Raw genomic sequence first — 16,073 nt, 5'->3', positions numbered from 1 at the left:
AGAAAAAGAAATAAAGTGATAACACAGAGAGAAAACACAAATAAAAATAAAAAGTACAAAAATATATAAGAGAAAAAAAAACAAAACAAACAAACAAAAAAACTATAGATCAGATGCAGCTTCATTCAGCGTTCCAAGATAATTACATTACAATTAGGCAGTATTGTGCTGACCATTTTTTTTTTTTTTTTTTAGACGTCATACCATTCTACATATGCAATCAGTAATTCTTAACATCATCACATAGATGCATGATCATCGTTTCTTAGTACATTTGCATCGGTTTAGAAGAACTAGCATTATAACAGAAAAAGATATAGAATGTTAATATAGAGAAAAAAAATAAAAGTAATAATAATAAGAACAAAACAAAACAAAACAAAACAAAAACCTATAGCTCGGATGCAGCTTCGTTCAGTATTTTAACATGATTACTTTACAATTAGGTATTATTGTACTGTCCATTTTTGAGTTTTTGTATCTAGTCCTATTGCACCGTCTGTATTCCATCAGCTCCGATTACCCATTATCTTACCCTGTTTCTAACTCCTGCTGAACTCTGTTACCAATGACATATTCCAAGTTTATTCTCGAGTGTCGATTCACATCATTGGGACCATACAGTATTTGTCTTTTAGCTTTTGGCTAGACTCACTCAGCATAATGTTTTCTAGGTCCATCCATGTTATTACATGCTTCATAAGTTTATCCTGTCTTAACGCTGCATAATATTCCATCGTACGTATATACCACAGTTTGTTTAGCCACTCGTCTGTTGATGGACATTTTGGCTGTTTCCATCTCTTTGCAATTGTAAATAACGCTGCTATAAACATTGGTGTGCAAATGTCTGTTTGAGTTTTTGCCCTTAATTCCTTTGAGTAGATTCCCAGCAATGGTATTGCTGGATCGTATGGCAATTCTATATTCAGCTTTTTGAGGAACCACCAAACTGCTTTCCACAGTGGTTGCACCATTTGACATTCCCACCAACAGTGGATAAGTGTGCCTCTTTCTCCGCATCCTCTCCAGCACTTGTCATTTTCTGTTTTGTTGATAATGGCCATTCTGGTGGGTGTGAGATGATATCTCATTGTGGTTTTGATTTGCATTTCTCTAGTGGCCAGGGACATTGAGCATCTCTTCATGTGTCTTTTGGCCATTTGTATTTCCTCCTCTGAGAGGTGTCTATTCAAGTCTTTTTCCCATTTTGTAATTGGGTTGGCTATCTTTTTGTTGTTGAGTTGAACAATCTCATTATAAATTCTGGATACTAGACCTTTATCTGATATGTCGTTTCCAAATATTGATTCCCATTGTGTAGGCTGTCTTTCTACTTTCTTGATGAAGTTCTTTGATGCACAAAAGTGTTTAATTTTGACGAGTTCCCATTTATTTATTTCCTTCTTCAGTGCTCTTGCTTTAGGTGTAAATCCATAAAACCGCCTCCAATTGTAAGATTCATAAGATATCTCCCTACATTTTCCTCTAACTGTTCTATGGTCTTAGACCTAATGTTTAGATCTTTGATCCATTTTGAGTTAACTTTTGTATAGGGTGTGAGAGATGGGTCTTCTTTCATTCTTTTGCATATGGATATCCAGTTCTCTAGGCACCATTTATTGAAGAGACTGTTCTGTCCCAGGTGAGTTGGCTTGACTCCCTTATCAAAGATCAAATGACCATAGATGAGAGGGTCTATATCTGAGCACTCTATTCTATTCCATTGGTCGATATATCTATCTTTATGCCAATACCATGCTGTTTTGACCACTGTGGCTTCATAATATGCCTTAAAGTCAGGCAGCGCAAGACCTCCAGCTTCGTTTTTTTTCCTCAAGATGTTTTTAGCAATTCGGGGCACCCTGCCTTTCCAGATAAATTTGCTTATTGGTTTTTCTATTTCTGAAAAATAAGTTGTTGGGATTTTGATTGGTATTGCATTGAATCTGTAAATCAATTTAGGTAGGATTGACATCTTAACTATATTTAGTCTTCCAATCCATGAACACGGTATGCCCTTCCATCTGTTTAGGTCTTCTGTGATTTCTTTTAGCAGTTTTTTGTAGTTTTCTTTGTATAGGTCTTTTGTCTCTTTAGTTAAATTTATTCCTAGGTATTTTATTCTTTTAGTTGCAATTGTAAATGGGATTCGTTTCTTGATTTCCCCCTCCGCTTGTTCATTGCTAGTGTATAGAAATGCTACAGATTTTTGAATGTTGATCTTGTAACCTGCTACTTTGCTGTACTCATTTATTAGCTCTAGTAGTTTTGTTGTGGATTTTTCCGGGTTTTCGACGTATAGTATCATATCGTCTGCAAACAGTGATAGTTTTACTTCTTCCTTTCCAATTTTGATGCCTTGTATTTCTTTTTCTTGTCTAATTGCTCTGGCTAGAACCTCCAACACAAGGTTGAATAATAGTGGTGATAGTGGACATCCTTGTCTTGTTCCTGATATTAGGGGGAACGTTTTCAATTTTTCCCCATTAAGGATGATATTAGCTGTGGGTTTTTCATATATTCCCTCTATCATTTTAAGGAAGTTCCCTTGTATTCCTATCCTTTGAAGTGTTTTCAACAGGAAAGGATGTTGAATCTTGTCAAATGCCTTCTCTGCATCAATTGAGATGATCATGTGATTTTTCTGCTTTAATTTGTTGATAATGGTGTATTACATTAATTGATTTTCTTATGTTGAACCATCCTTGCATACCTGGGATGAATCCTACTTGGTCATGATGAATAATTCTTTTAATGTGTTGTTGGATACGATTTGCTAGAATTTTATTGAGGATTTTTGCATCAATATTCATTAGAGAGATCGGCCTGTAGTTTTCTTTTCTTGTAATATCTTTGCCTGGTTTTGGTATGAGGGTAATGTTGGCTTCATAGAATGAGTTAGGTAGTTTTCCCTCCACTTTGATTTTTTTGAAGAGTTTGAGGAGAGTTGGTACTAATTCTTTCTGGAATGTTTGATAGAATTCACATGTGAAGCCGTCTGGTCCTGGACTTTTCTTTTTAGGAAGCTTTTGAATGACTGCTTCGATTTCTTTACTTGTGATTGGTTTGTTGAGATCATCTATCTCTTCTTGAGTCAAAGTTGGTTGTTCATGTCTTTCCAGGAACCCGTCCATTTCCTCTAAATTGTTGTATTTATTAGCGTAAAGTTGTTCATAGTATCCTGTTATTACCTCCTTTATTTCTGTGAGGTCAGTAGTTATGTCTCCTCTTCCATTTCTGATCTTATTTATTTGCATCCTCTCTCTTCTTCTTTTTGTCAATCTTGCTAAGGGCCCATCAATCTTATTGATTTTCTCATAGAACCAACTTCTGGCCTTATTGATTTTCTCTATTGTTTTCATGTTTTCAATTTCATTTATTTGTGCTCTAATCTTTGTTATTTCTTTCCTTTTGCTTGCTTTGGGGTTAACTTGCTGTTCTTTCTCCAGTTCTTCCAAATGGATAGTTAATTCCTGAATTTTTGCCTTTTCTTCTTTTCTGATATAGGCATTTAGAGCAATAAATTTCCCTCTTAGCACTGCCTTTGCTGCGTCCCATAAGTTTTGATATGTTGTGCTTTCATTTTCATTCGCCTCGAGGTATTTGCTAATTTCTCTAGCAATTTCTTCTTTGACCCACTCGTTGTTTAGGAGTGTGTTGTTGAGCCTCCACGTATTTGTGAATTTTCTGGCACTCTGCCTATTATTGATTTCCAACATCATTCCTTTATGGTCCGAAAAAGTGTTGTGTAAGATTTCAATCTTTTTAAATTTGTTAAGACTTGCTTTGTGACCCAGTATATGGTCTATCTTTGAGAATGATCCATGAGCACTTGAGAAAAAGGTGTATCCTGCTGTTGTGGGATGTAATGTCCTATAAATGTCTATTAAGTCTAGTTCATTTATAGTAATATTCAGATTCTCTATTTCTTTGTTGATCTTCTGTCTAGATGTTCTGTCCATTGATGAGAGTGGTGAGTTGAAGTCTCCAACTATTATAGTATATGAGTCCATTTCCCTTTTCAGTGTTTGCAGTGTATTCCTCACGTATTTAGGGGCATTCTGATTCGGTGCGTAAATATTTATGATTGTTATGTCTTCATGTTTAATTGTTCCTTTTATTAGTATATAGTGTCCTTCTTTGTCTCTTTTAACTGTTTTACATTTAAGTCTAATTTGTTGGATATTAGTATAGCTACTCCTGCTCTTTTCTGGTTGTTATTTGCATGAAATATCTTTTCCCAACCTTTCACTTTCAACCTATGTTTATCTTTGGGTCTAAGATGTGTTTCCTGTAGACAGCATATAGAAGGATCCTGTTTTTTAATACATTCTGCCAATCTATGTCTTTTGATTGGGGAATTCAGTCCATTGACATTTAGTGTTATTACTGTTTGGATAACATTTTCCTCTAACGTTTTGCCTTTTGTATTATATATATATCATATCTGATTTTCCTTCTTTCTACACTCTTCTCCATACCTCTCTCTTCTGTCTTTTTGTATCTGACTCTAATGCTCCCTTTAGTATTTCTTGCAGAGCTGGTCTCTTGGTCACGAATTCTTTCAGTGACTTTTTGTCTGAGAATGTTTTAATTTCTCCCTCATTTTTGAAGGATAATTTTGCTGGATATAGGAGTCTTGGTTGGCAGTTTTTCTCTTTTAGTATTTTAAATATATCATCCCACTGTCTTCTAGCTTCCATGGTTTCTGCTGAGAAATCTACACATAGTCTTATTGGGTTTCCCTTGTATGTGATGGATTGTTTTTCTCTTGCTGCTTTCAAGATCCTCTCTTTCTCATTGACCTCTGACATTCTAACTAGTAAGTGTCTTGGAGAACGCCTATTTGGGTCTAATCTCTTTGGGGTGCGCTGCACTTCTTGTATCTGTAATTTTAGGTCTTTCATAAGAGTTGGGAAATTTTCAGTGAAAATTTCTTCCATTAGTTTTTCTCCTCCTTTTCCCTTCTCTTCTCCTTCTGGGACACCCACAACACGTATATTTGTGCGGTTCCTATTGTCCTTGAGTTCCCTGATACCCTGTTCAAATTTCTCCATTCTTTTCCCTATAGTTTCTGTTTCTTTTTGGAATTCAGATGTTCCATCCTCCAAATCACTAATTCTATCTTCTGTCTCTTTAAATCTATCATTGTAACTATCCATTATTTTTTCTATGTTTGCTACTTTATCCTTCACTTCCATAAGTTCTGCGATTTGTTTTTTCAGTTTTTCTATTTCTTCTTTATGTTCAGCCCATGTCCTCTTCATGTCCTCCCTCAATTTATCGATTTCATTTTTGAAGAGGTTTTCCATTTCTGTTCGTATATTCAGGATTAGTTGTCTCAGCTCTTGTGTCTCATTTGAGCTATTGGTTTGTTCCTTTGACTGGGCCATATTCTCAATCTTTTGAGCGTGGACAGTTATCTTCTGCTGCTGGCGTCTGGGCATTTATTCAGATTTCTCTGGGTGTTGGACCCAGCAAGATTGTAAGATTTTTCTGTGAAATCTCTGGGATCTGTTTTTCTTATCTTGTCCAGTACATGGCGCACGTGGCACACGTTTGTCTCAAGTGTTTGGAATGGGTCTCCCCCAGTCACCGATCTCCGTGGCCTGGGGCTTTCGGATCCAGATCTCTCCGTTGGTTCAGGGGCCGCGCGTGGTGGGGGCGTCAGCTGCCGCGGCTTGAGGGGACCCTGTGGCTGGTTGCGGGCCGCAGCGGGCCTGGGGGATTCCCCACCGGACCAGGAAGCCTCCCGTGGGCGGGGGGCTTCCGCGGCTTGGATAGCCCTCCTATCTGAGACTCGTATCCGCGAACTTGAAGCAGAGACTCGAAGCCGCCCGCAAAAGAGGGGTGCCACCTGCCTCGGCTTGGGAAACTTGCTTCTCCAATACTCTCAGCCGGCCCGGAAAGGGGGGAGGGAGTAGCTGGACCACCGCAGCTGCCGCTGATCGGGAGATCGCACGCCGCTCTGGGGTCTCACTGCAGCCGAGTCTCGCAGTCAGTCTAGCCAGCCCAGACTTTGGATAGCCCTCTGATCCGGGACTCGTAGCCGCGGACTTAAAGCCGAGACTCGAAGCCGCCCGCAAAAGAAGGGCGCCGCCTGCCTCGGCTTGGGGAACTTACTTCTCCGATACTCTCAGCCGGCCCGGGAAGGAGGGAGGGATTAGCTCGGACCGCCGCAGCTGCGGCCGCTCGGGGGTCTTGCCGCAGCCAAGACTCGGAATCAGACTTGCCAGCCCAGACTTTAGATAGCCCTCTGATCCGAGACTTGTAGTCGCGGACTCGAAGCTGCCCGCAAAAGTGTGGCGCCGGCCGCCTTGGCTGGGAAGCTTGTCTCTCCGAGTCTCTCAGGCAGCCCCGGAAGGAGGGAGGGGTTAGCTCGGACCGCCGCAGCTGCGGCTGCTCGGGAAATCGCCCGCCACTCGGGGATCTCACTCACCGCAGCTGAGTTTCGCAGGCAGACTAACCAGCCCAGACTTGGTTACGCTGTGTGTCCATTCCCTGCTGTAGCCCCGGGAGTTGTTTTGTACTGTTTCTGTTCACCTATTAGTTGATTTGGAGTCGGAGGAACTAAGACGCATGTACCTTACTAAGACGCCATCTTGGATCGGGGCCTACATTCACTTTTTAGGTCTATTTTTTTTCCCTTAGAATTTTCTATGTATACAATCATGTTGTCTGTGAATGAATAAAGAGTTTTACACCTTCCTTTCCAATCTGTATGCCTTTTCTTTCTTTTTCTTCCCCTTTTACACTGGCCAAACCTCTAGTTTAATGATGAATAGAAGTAGTGAGAAGACATTCTTGCTTTGCTTCTGTTCTTAGAGAGAACTCATCCATTCTTTTCCCCCTAAGTATAATGTGGTTATAAATTTTTCATACATATCTTTTACTGAGTTATAGAAGTTCCTTCTTTTCCTAGTTGTCTGAGGGTTTTCTGTCTTTGTTTTTTAAATCATGAATTGCTTAATTTGTCAGGTGTGTTTTCTCTGTCTATTGAGATGATTTTTTTTTTCTCATTTACTTGGATAGATACTGATTTTTGAATGTTAAACTAACCTTTCATTCCTGAGATAAACCCCACTTGATGATAATGTATTATGTTTTAGCCATTCTAGATATAAATTCTTAACTGCAAATAAGTATAAAAGAAAACCAAGGTGATATGAAAAAGACTTTTTCCAGAAAAGGCAAAAGCTCTCAGAAATGTATAACCAAAATTTAAAATTAGGAGAAGGGTTGGAAAATAAAGTTGAAGAAATCTGGAAAAGAAAGAGGTATAAAATAGAAGTAAAACAAGTATAAAGTTATGAGATTCATCTAGAAGTCCACTTTTATTAGGAATTCCATACAGTGAGAACTGAGAAAATAGACAACATTATCAAAATAATAATACGAGAAAACTTCCTCGGATTGAAGGATCCAAATCTCCAGACAAAGTACAGCTGGCTTAGAAAGCAAGTAGTCCAGATTGAAGGAGGAAGTTCGAGGGCTCTAGGAATGTGATATGCAATATTCAAGAACATACTGGGTTGATGGGTTTGAGTGTATGGGAAAATACATTGTTAAGGCAAATAGCATAAATGTTGGAGTATTTGGAAGAAAATTGGTAGCTAAATTGGAAAAAAACCAAATTTTAAAAAATGAGGCAATTATTAACTCAAGGGGAAAAAAGGAGTGTACAGAGAAAGTAGGCATGGTTGTCTACTTGCCTCAGCTATTAACCCTTTGTTTGAGCATAGTAAATGTGGACTACTGATTTAACCAGAAATTATGCAAGAACTACATTGGGATAATGAGGAGGGAAAGTTGGGTGAAAGATGTTGGACAGCTTAGTCTTCATCTATTGTGATAGGAAGTTAGGAGATAAATGTCTGAAGTATAAAAGTGATAGCCATATAAACATTGTTTAAGAATGAAGAAGAATAAAAAATAGGATAAACAACCAGAAGAATTAACGGTAATTGCTTCTGAGAGAAACAGTGGGGAGCTTGGTCAAGGGACTGCTTTTTGTTTTTTAATACTATTTGACATTTTAAATTATGTACATGTATTGCTTTAAACTTTAAAGAAATAAAATCATATAATAACACTTTGATTTTCTTATAAAGATTGCAGTAAATCAGAATGTACTTGACCTAAGTACATCCAGTTTTATTGTCACTGAAAGTTTTTTTAAACAAACCTTTAGAGTCTGGTGTTTTATAGGTCTAGTACAGTGCTTTGAATGGTAGAGCCTTGCTCAGTTTTGTTAATCAAAAAGTATTTCTTTAAAAAGAGCTTTGACTCATTTAACCTGTTTCTTTTTTCCTTTTAGGTTAAAATTTTTGAAACTGAAGTAGGTCTGCACATTAGGAACTCATGTCTTTTCTTGTAAGTAAACCAGAGCGAATTAGGGTGAGTGTTTCTCTTCTTCTGCCATTCCTATTTTGTTTTCTGAAAATGACAAGCATTGTGTTTTGGAAGATGTCATAGGTGGTTTTTATGTGATGTTCAGAATCCTACATAAGTGTGGAATGTAGGAAGTAAGGCAGGTGTTTTAGTCTCCTCTCCTGAGAAAAGAAAAAAGCTTATTGGCAGAGGATGACCAGAGACACAGAATTTACCTACCTGCTGGTCTGATAGAGAAGAAAGAAGAGGGTGGCTTATTTCCTGAACAAAGGTAAATGAGTTGATGGCCCTTTTCAGTGTAGATAAGTAACAGCTAATGATCTCTCCATTTCCTTTGTATTTTTGATATGCTTACGTTCTTAAAATCAGTATCAAATTATAACCACTGGAACACTTTTTTTTTTGTTGGAAGTATAATCATAGGTTTTAATTAAAGACTTCTGAACATGAAATATTTTATCATACCTCAACATTTTCTCAGCTAAAATGACCTCAAAAACAAATACGGATTTAGCACCTTTATAAGCTCCCATGATTTTATAGTGTCTTATTTTGTTTATTGTCAAGTACTTAATTTCTAAATGCATGGTAAATTATTTTAAAATTTTGTGACCAAGTGCTATGAGACATTATGGACAGGCTACTCTATTTAAATATTAAGGTATGAATTACATCTTATGATGCAGTGCATATTATTTTTATATTTTTTATTTAGGATGTTATTTTTAATTTGGAAAAAAAAATTGATATAGAAAGGAACAGAGAATGTTAAAGTTCCAATTCACAGTCCATATAAGACAACTTATTTCTGAATGTTACTTTTTTATTTTCCTTACGTTTATGTGTACAAGAACAATTTATATTGGAAAGATTAAATTTCACTGTTAATTAAGAGGAAAAACTGCTACTCTCCTTAACCTGAACTCTACTCAGTGGAAAAATTGCCCCCTAGCCAAACTTTAACACCAGCCTTAAGTGAAATACAATCTTGAGTCCATTTTTTTATGCATGAGCTTCTTTTCTATTTCAACCTAACCTGATTCAGGTGAAATCAGACCATTAATCAGTATGATGGAAATCTAATACTCATTTGAAATAGGCCAGTAGAGTGAGCCATAGATTGGTCATGGTAGTTTGGCTCATGTGTTCAAATTTGGTAGAAAACATAAGCAGTGAAATCTTTAGAAACCCTTAGTGGATAAAAGAATGAACAATTTGTCCTGTTTCCTTTACTACAAACTGAAAGGAATTAGAATGCTCGCCTTCCATGTGGGAGACCCGGGTTTGATTCCTGGACCATGCACCTAAAAAAAAGAAATTAGTATTGTGGATTCAAATAATATTTTTCAAGTTGGCATTACTAATCCAAGGCATCTGTAATGAGGCATAAGAAATGAGTAAAGTAGAATGGAGCCTAAAGGAAGTTTTATATATAGGAATTATGAAAGCATTCTTTGCCATTAGGGCCAGTTCTGCTTCTTTCTCATCTATCTTATTTAAGAATTAGCCATCAAATTAGACAAAGAGGAATAAAGAAAGGAATTAAATGCTTTTAATAGTCTGGAATTTAACAGTCTTGAAATTGTTTTCAATTTATTTAAATCCAAGATTCTTTTCAATATTTTTCCATGGAAATGTATCTTAATTGTACTGTGTGATTCTGTTTGTAATTGTATTTTTGTTTATCTGTCTAATGGTTGATATCTAATTTGTTGTGGCTTGGGAGAAATACTAATTCTCTTTGGGGTTTTCCTCTTTAGCGGTGGGTCTCGGAAAAGTTCATTGTTGAGGGCTTAAGAGATTTGGAACTATTTGGAGGTAAGTACAGAAGGCATTTAGCCATCACTTCAGGATAAATATTTCTACTCTTTTGTTGACTAAATCAGTTTACAGAAATTGGCAATTCTAAGGGCAAGGGTAAACTGCAGTTGTTGGCTCCTTTTTGAATCCATGGCTTCCTAGAGATTTGAGGACTAATCTGGCACTTGTCCTTGACCTGTCTTGACTGTTATGTCAGAGCAAAAATGCTAAATTTGTATTGTGAAATATAAATGTTGATTTTAGAAGTAAAGTAGGTTTGTAACTTTGAGGTTAAACAGGTCCAGGCATTCCCTTTTTCCTTTTCAATGTGAGCCTTTTGTGGGGGGAGCTGTAATCTTAAGGCAAAGAGCATTCTTTCCTATGAAAAATAATAATAATAGTAGAGCCTATCTTTTGTGTCTGAGCAACAGGATAGTCTCTCTGTTCTTAGGATCCTGTAGCCAAAGGAACAGGTTATCAGATTGAATGCATTGGTTGACTGATCCAAATATCCACAAATAGACTTAAGTAATTGAAACTCAGACTTGCTAATTACAGCTAATTTTTTCCCCCAATACCTCTCATAGAACTTCTGAAGTAGTATTGTATGTGAACTTTGTTGAAATATTTTAGATGAGTGAGAGTTTAGAAAAATGATGAGTACCTTTTGTTTTAGTTATAAAGAATAAAAATTAGCTGTATGGTAAAGGAAGAATTGATGGAACAATGATATTATATTTCGGTTCTGTTCTCTTTCTCTTTCCATCATTAATGGGAATAAAATGGTTTAAAATTAAACATCAGCATTGATAAAGTTGATCTTTAAGTCCTGTTTATAAAAAATTAGTTATAAATATTCCAGTATATATGAAAATTGAATTAATTGGTTTTGGTTTCTGGTTCTTAAGTGTAGGATCTCTAGCTGTCTTTTGATGTTCCCTTATCTTGATTTGAGGAGGATGAAGTTGTACTATATATTGTCTACAGCTTGAATAAGTCTATATTGCCAAGTTTTATGCAACTCGGATTTGCCCTCTACTCTGGATGATTGGATTAGATTCCCTTAATCTGTTTACCTGGCTTTTTCATTTTGACAGATTTTCTAAGGCAACTGTACCTACCATTCATGTACCAGGCAAAAAAAATGTTCCTAGTATGATAAACTGAAGCCAGTTTACTCTACTTTGCAGCAAATCTCCTCTAGCAATAGTTAGGTACTCAGTATATCTTAGGAGAAAGCATTTTCCTTTGTGATTAGACTTAATGCTATGAGTTTTTAGTTTAAGATATTTGCAAATGTGTAATCAGATCAATATTTTAAAGTCTTTAATTTTTATCACTTTTACAGAATGGAGACAATCAAAAACACAGATTTAAGAGCAGAAAGTAATTTCAGTTTTCCTTTGCTTTATTCATTTTCACCAAGAGTAGTGGAGTTCCCAAAAGACCTTATTTTATTTGCATTCAGAATAGAATGTACCTGATTTAGGAGACTCAAATTGGATAATAGTCCCTTACACAAGTGTTGTTATATTAAAAAAAAATTTGTTGACCTGTTCCCTAGTTCCTCTATTTGAGAAATGGCCAACTATCTTTTTAACTTTATAATGATTTTTTAAACAAAGTATAAGATGCTAAAATCACATTGTATGAAAATAACATTGTATGCCCATGAAAAATAAATGTATGATCAGAGCTGTGCCCAGTAGAGAATACCATGTAGTAGTAATCTTACCAAGTTTTGAAGAGCAATAGATTTATGTTTAAAACCCTGTCTGTCTACTGCAATTTTACTTTGGATCTCTGTGTGTGAGTGTGTTTGTGTGTGTAGTACTTGCTGTAATGACTCTTACATGATTTCTATTAATAAATGTAGTTCTAAGTGCAATAATTATTGTTTCTGAATGTGGGTATGTCTTCTGCTAAAGAAAACAAAATGTCAACCATCAATTTCTCTACTCCAGAGCAGCCTCCGGGTGACACTCGGAGAAAAGTAAGTGACTTCCTAGGCTCTAGCACAATGGCTGTTGCATGGAGATGACTTCTCATGGAGCTTTGTGTGTTTTGTTGGCTTATCATTTTATTATGTTTGTGCTTATCTATCACTAAGTTTTATTTATAGTGAATTCTTTTATTTGTGAAGATTCAGGTTTCACCCTGGAAAGGTTCTGATAAATAGTTTGGTAGTGAAAAAGTCTCAGGCACATATTGTTTCTCTTCCGGGGATTAAGGTCTCATTCCTTTACCAACTCCTAACCACCCACCATCCCCTCCAAAAAAAAAAAAAGTTTCAATGTTCTGAAATTTGGTGATCTTCTAGTAGCTGATTCCTCTGAATTTTCCATTGTTAGCCTACTAATAATAGATTTCAATCCACAGAGATAATAAAGATCTCTGTGTAGACTATAAGGCAGGGCCTTAAATCTCCCACCTTGAAAGCAAATCCAAAAATAAAAAGCACGAAATAATTTTTTCCTCCATTGACAAAAGCTGCAAGATGATTGCCCTGTTTCCTACTCTTTTAGTTCATTTCACCTAAGTATATAATACCATATGCACATAGCACACCAAGCCATTTTTGATAATGTGAATCAGTGTCTTAAAAAGAGAGAATAAGACTGTTTGGAAAGTAGACTTTTTACTCTTTTTGGATTAATAGACATTTGTACTTTTGCAGGTAGCTCCAAGGTTGAATGAAGGATGATGCTTAACCTAGGTATTTCTCTTTGAGTAAAGCTTTGACTGTGCTTTTATAGTCTGCTAGTCAGGATCACTTGCCTATCAGATTCAAATGTTTTCCAATGAGGAGACCAAACAAGTTCTCTATAGGATCAAATAGAATATAATACCAATTACATATAATTATATAAAAATTTTATAAAATTTTAATTTAGAAATTATATATCATTCTTTATATTTTTCACAGCTGTCAGTGTTATACCAAAAATTATCCTGTGTGAAACCTGTGGATAGTTGAATGTGTTTTGGGTAGCGTCTCATAAATATTATCATTGTATGCTTATTTTACTTTGTTTTAAACTTTTCAAAGTTATTGTTTTGTGGTCATTTCTGTTATCAGTAGCTTATGCATTTTTCAGATGGTTCAGAATTAATAAAATGCTTTTCATGGTGGGGGAAATTAAGAAAAAGACATTGATAGAATTAGTTTCATTCTCAAGGAAATTTAGATTATTATATAAATAAAACTATGTCATGCTGTGTTTAAAGAGAGTGGTCTTATTATTTCATCCTTTTCACTTGAATTTTGATTTTGTCTAAATCTGAAACAATATAATGAACTAATCTGTCCTTTTGTGACAATATCAGACCAGACCTGTCTCTGGTTTGTTTGTTTGTTTCCTAAACAAATGGTCAGTCTCTCTCTCTGTCTCTCTCTGTCTCTCTCTCTCTCTCTCTCACACACACACAGTTTCTGTATTTCTTTTTTGTATAGTTCCTGTCAATCTTTAAGTCATAGACAAAGATGTCTTCACAGTAAAGGACTTAACGTATAATCAACAAGAATTTACTGGTGGGTTGATTGAAAATAGCTTCTTATGATTGTATAATGATAGAGCTTTCTCAGTGTGACCGTGTGATTGTGGAAACCTTGTGTCTGATGCTTCTATTATCTACCTTATGGACAGATGAGTAAAACATGTGGATTAAAAATAAATAAATAATAGGGGGAACAAATGTCAAAATAAATTTAGTAGATTGAAATGCCGGTGATCAATGAATGGGAGGGGTAAGAGGTATGGTATGTATGAATTTTTTTTTTATTTTCTTTTTATTTCTTTTTCTGAATTGATGCAAATGTTCTAAGAAATTATCATGATGATGAATATACAACTAAGTGATGAAAAAAAGAATGTTCATATTGTATGTTGATTGATTTTATTAATAAAGATAAAAATAAATAAAAGAAAATAGCTTCTGGGCGGGCCGCGGTGGCTCAGCGGGCAAAGTGCTTGCCTGCTATGCCGGAGGACCTCGGTTCGATTCCCGGCCCCAGCCCATGTAACAAAAACAAAAAAACAAAATACAATAAAACAAGAAAATGTTTAAAGATGTTTCCCTTTCTTCCTTCCTTCCTTCCTTCTATCCTTCCTTCCTTCTCTCTGTCTTTCCTTTAAAAAAAAAAAAAAAAAAAAAAAAAAAAAAAAAGAAAATAGCTTCTTATAGGTGGCACTTGACAGACTATTGTATTTACCCTTAGATCAAAAGAAAAGCACCTCAAAGTTCATTATTATTATTATCTTTAACTTTAAAATCACAATACAGCAAAAATTTTAGATAATCAGCAGAGACTTACAGGGAATAATGAGTTTAGACCTGTAGAAAGCCTCCATTTCCACATCATTTCCAGTGAGCTGTAGCACAGGGTGGCAGAGGAATACAGCAGCCACTAGACTAGTTAACTTCATGCAATTCTAGATTCCCATGAACTCATATTCCCAATTACTTAAAGCATTTTATTTTTAAAAAAACAAGTGCTTTTGAGTAGTAAACTGTACTCAACAAATATAGTAGAAATGTTTTCAAGTTACTAACTTGGGAGTCATGTCTGTAGCTTAATAACTCATTCCCTACAACAAGAATGTGCCTTTGTCATATAGCCTAGTAGAGAGAATATCTTATATGTATTCCTAGCAAGGAAGAGGGGATAGAAATAATAAGTATCTGCAGTTTTTCCAAAGGGAGTTATTTAAAGTGTATATAATCAATATTTTAATCTTAGGACCTAGCTGTACTTCATAGTCTCTTTTACAAATTTGAGAACTGTATGGAGTTTGCCTGGAGGTCAGGTGGCAGAAGATCTTCACCTACAAAGTTCTAGGTTTGCTTTTCATTGGTACAATATTGTTACCTGCTAAACTGCAGTACTTTCTCACAATATTATTACCTGCTAAAACTATAGTACTTTCTCATGTGCAGGGAGCAGAGTCTGATCTGTAGAGTACCCTTAGGGGATCTAGTGAGTATGTTGATCTATCCTGACATTTCCAGGATAGGTCATTATGTTGATCCCTGTCTTAAAGGAACTGATTGGTGCATTTGCTGTACTCTCCTCTTCAGCCCAAAAGAGTGACAAGTTCATAGGCAAAAAAACAAAACAAAAAACCCACAACAAAAAACCCTCCTCAATTCAACCTTTGCATAAGTGATTTGTTTTTAACAAATATGTGCCAGCATTGTTCTAGGCATTTGGGAATATATCAGTGAAACAAGATAGACAAGGTCTCTGCCCTCATGGAGCTTGCATTCAAGTGAAGGAGACAGGTAATAGATAAAGTTCATTGATAATATTTTGAAGAATGTAAAGCAAGACAATACCATAAAGTGACTAGGACTCTACTTAGGATGGGCTTTACTCATATCTGAAGAGATGACATTTAAGTTGAGACCTTAATGACAAGAAGGGAGGCAGTAATGAGAAGATGGTGGTGGGGTAGAAATAGAGCTGGAGTATTCCAGACAGAGAGACAGCTATGGAGATCTAAGACCGGAGCATGCATGTTTGTGTGGGCAAAGGGTAGCCAGTGAGGGGAGAGTGGTATGGGAGGAGGTCATAGTCAAGGGTCAAGTCCTGTGGATCCAGTGTAGGCCAGAGTAGGAGTTTAAGTCTGCAAGCCACCCCCTCAGTTTTGTATTAATGGTGGCATTGATTTTACTGATGAGTAAATTGATTCTTAAGAAAATAGAATCTGCAGAGCAAAAATATATGCAGGGGGTTGGAGGTATGAGGTTAAAAATATGGAACTTTTCGAAACGAAATGAGCATGCAGCTTGTAAAGTCTAAGTAAATGGAGAATTACCATTTCAGAGCTATAGATTTAGGATTTTTGACCAAATCACTGTTTCTTCTGCCCATTTTG

The 16,073-nt window shown here is 36.2% G+C and overlaps 1 protein-coding gene across 11 annotated transcripts in view; it reads left to right on the top strand.

Moving 5' to 3' along the window:
• Positions 1–16,073, top strand: part of STRADA (STE20 related adaptor alpha) — a 46,486-nt gene that overhangs the window by 18,980 nt on the left and 11,433 nt on the right. For 4 of the 11 annotated variants that reach the window (XM_077163546.1, XM_077163555.1, XM_077163544.1 and 1 more), the window contains one exon: positions 8,321–8,400. In XM_077163546.1, the coding sequence (XP_077019661.1) occupies positions 8,365–8,400 (36 nt within the window). In that variant the 5' untranslated portion in view covers positions 8,321–8,364. Of the gene's footprint in view, positions 1–8,320; positions 8,401–10,154; positions 10,213–16,073 lie in introns of all 11 variants that reach the window. The other 7 variants (XM_077163549.1, XM_077163547.1, XM_077163548.1 and 4 more) reach the window with 3 other exon arrangements.

This window comes from Tamandua tetradactyla, chromosome 6, assembly GCF_023851605.1.
Source record: "Tamandua tetradactyla isolate mTamTet1 chromosome 6, mTamTet1.pri, whole genome shotgun sequence".
Lineage (NCBI taxonomy): Eukaryota > Metazoa > Chordata > Mammalia > Pilosa > Myrmecophagidae > Tamandua > Tamandua tetradactyla.
Note: the sequence above shows the minus strand (reverse complement) of the source record. Positions and strands in the feature narration are given on the sequence as shown.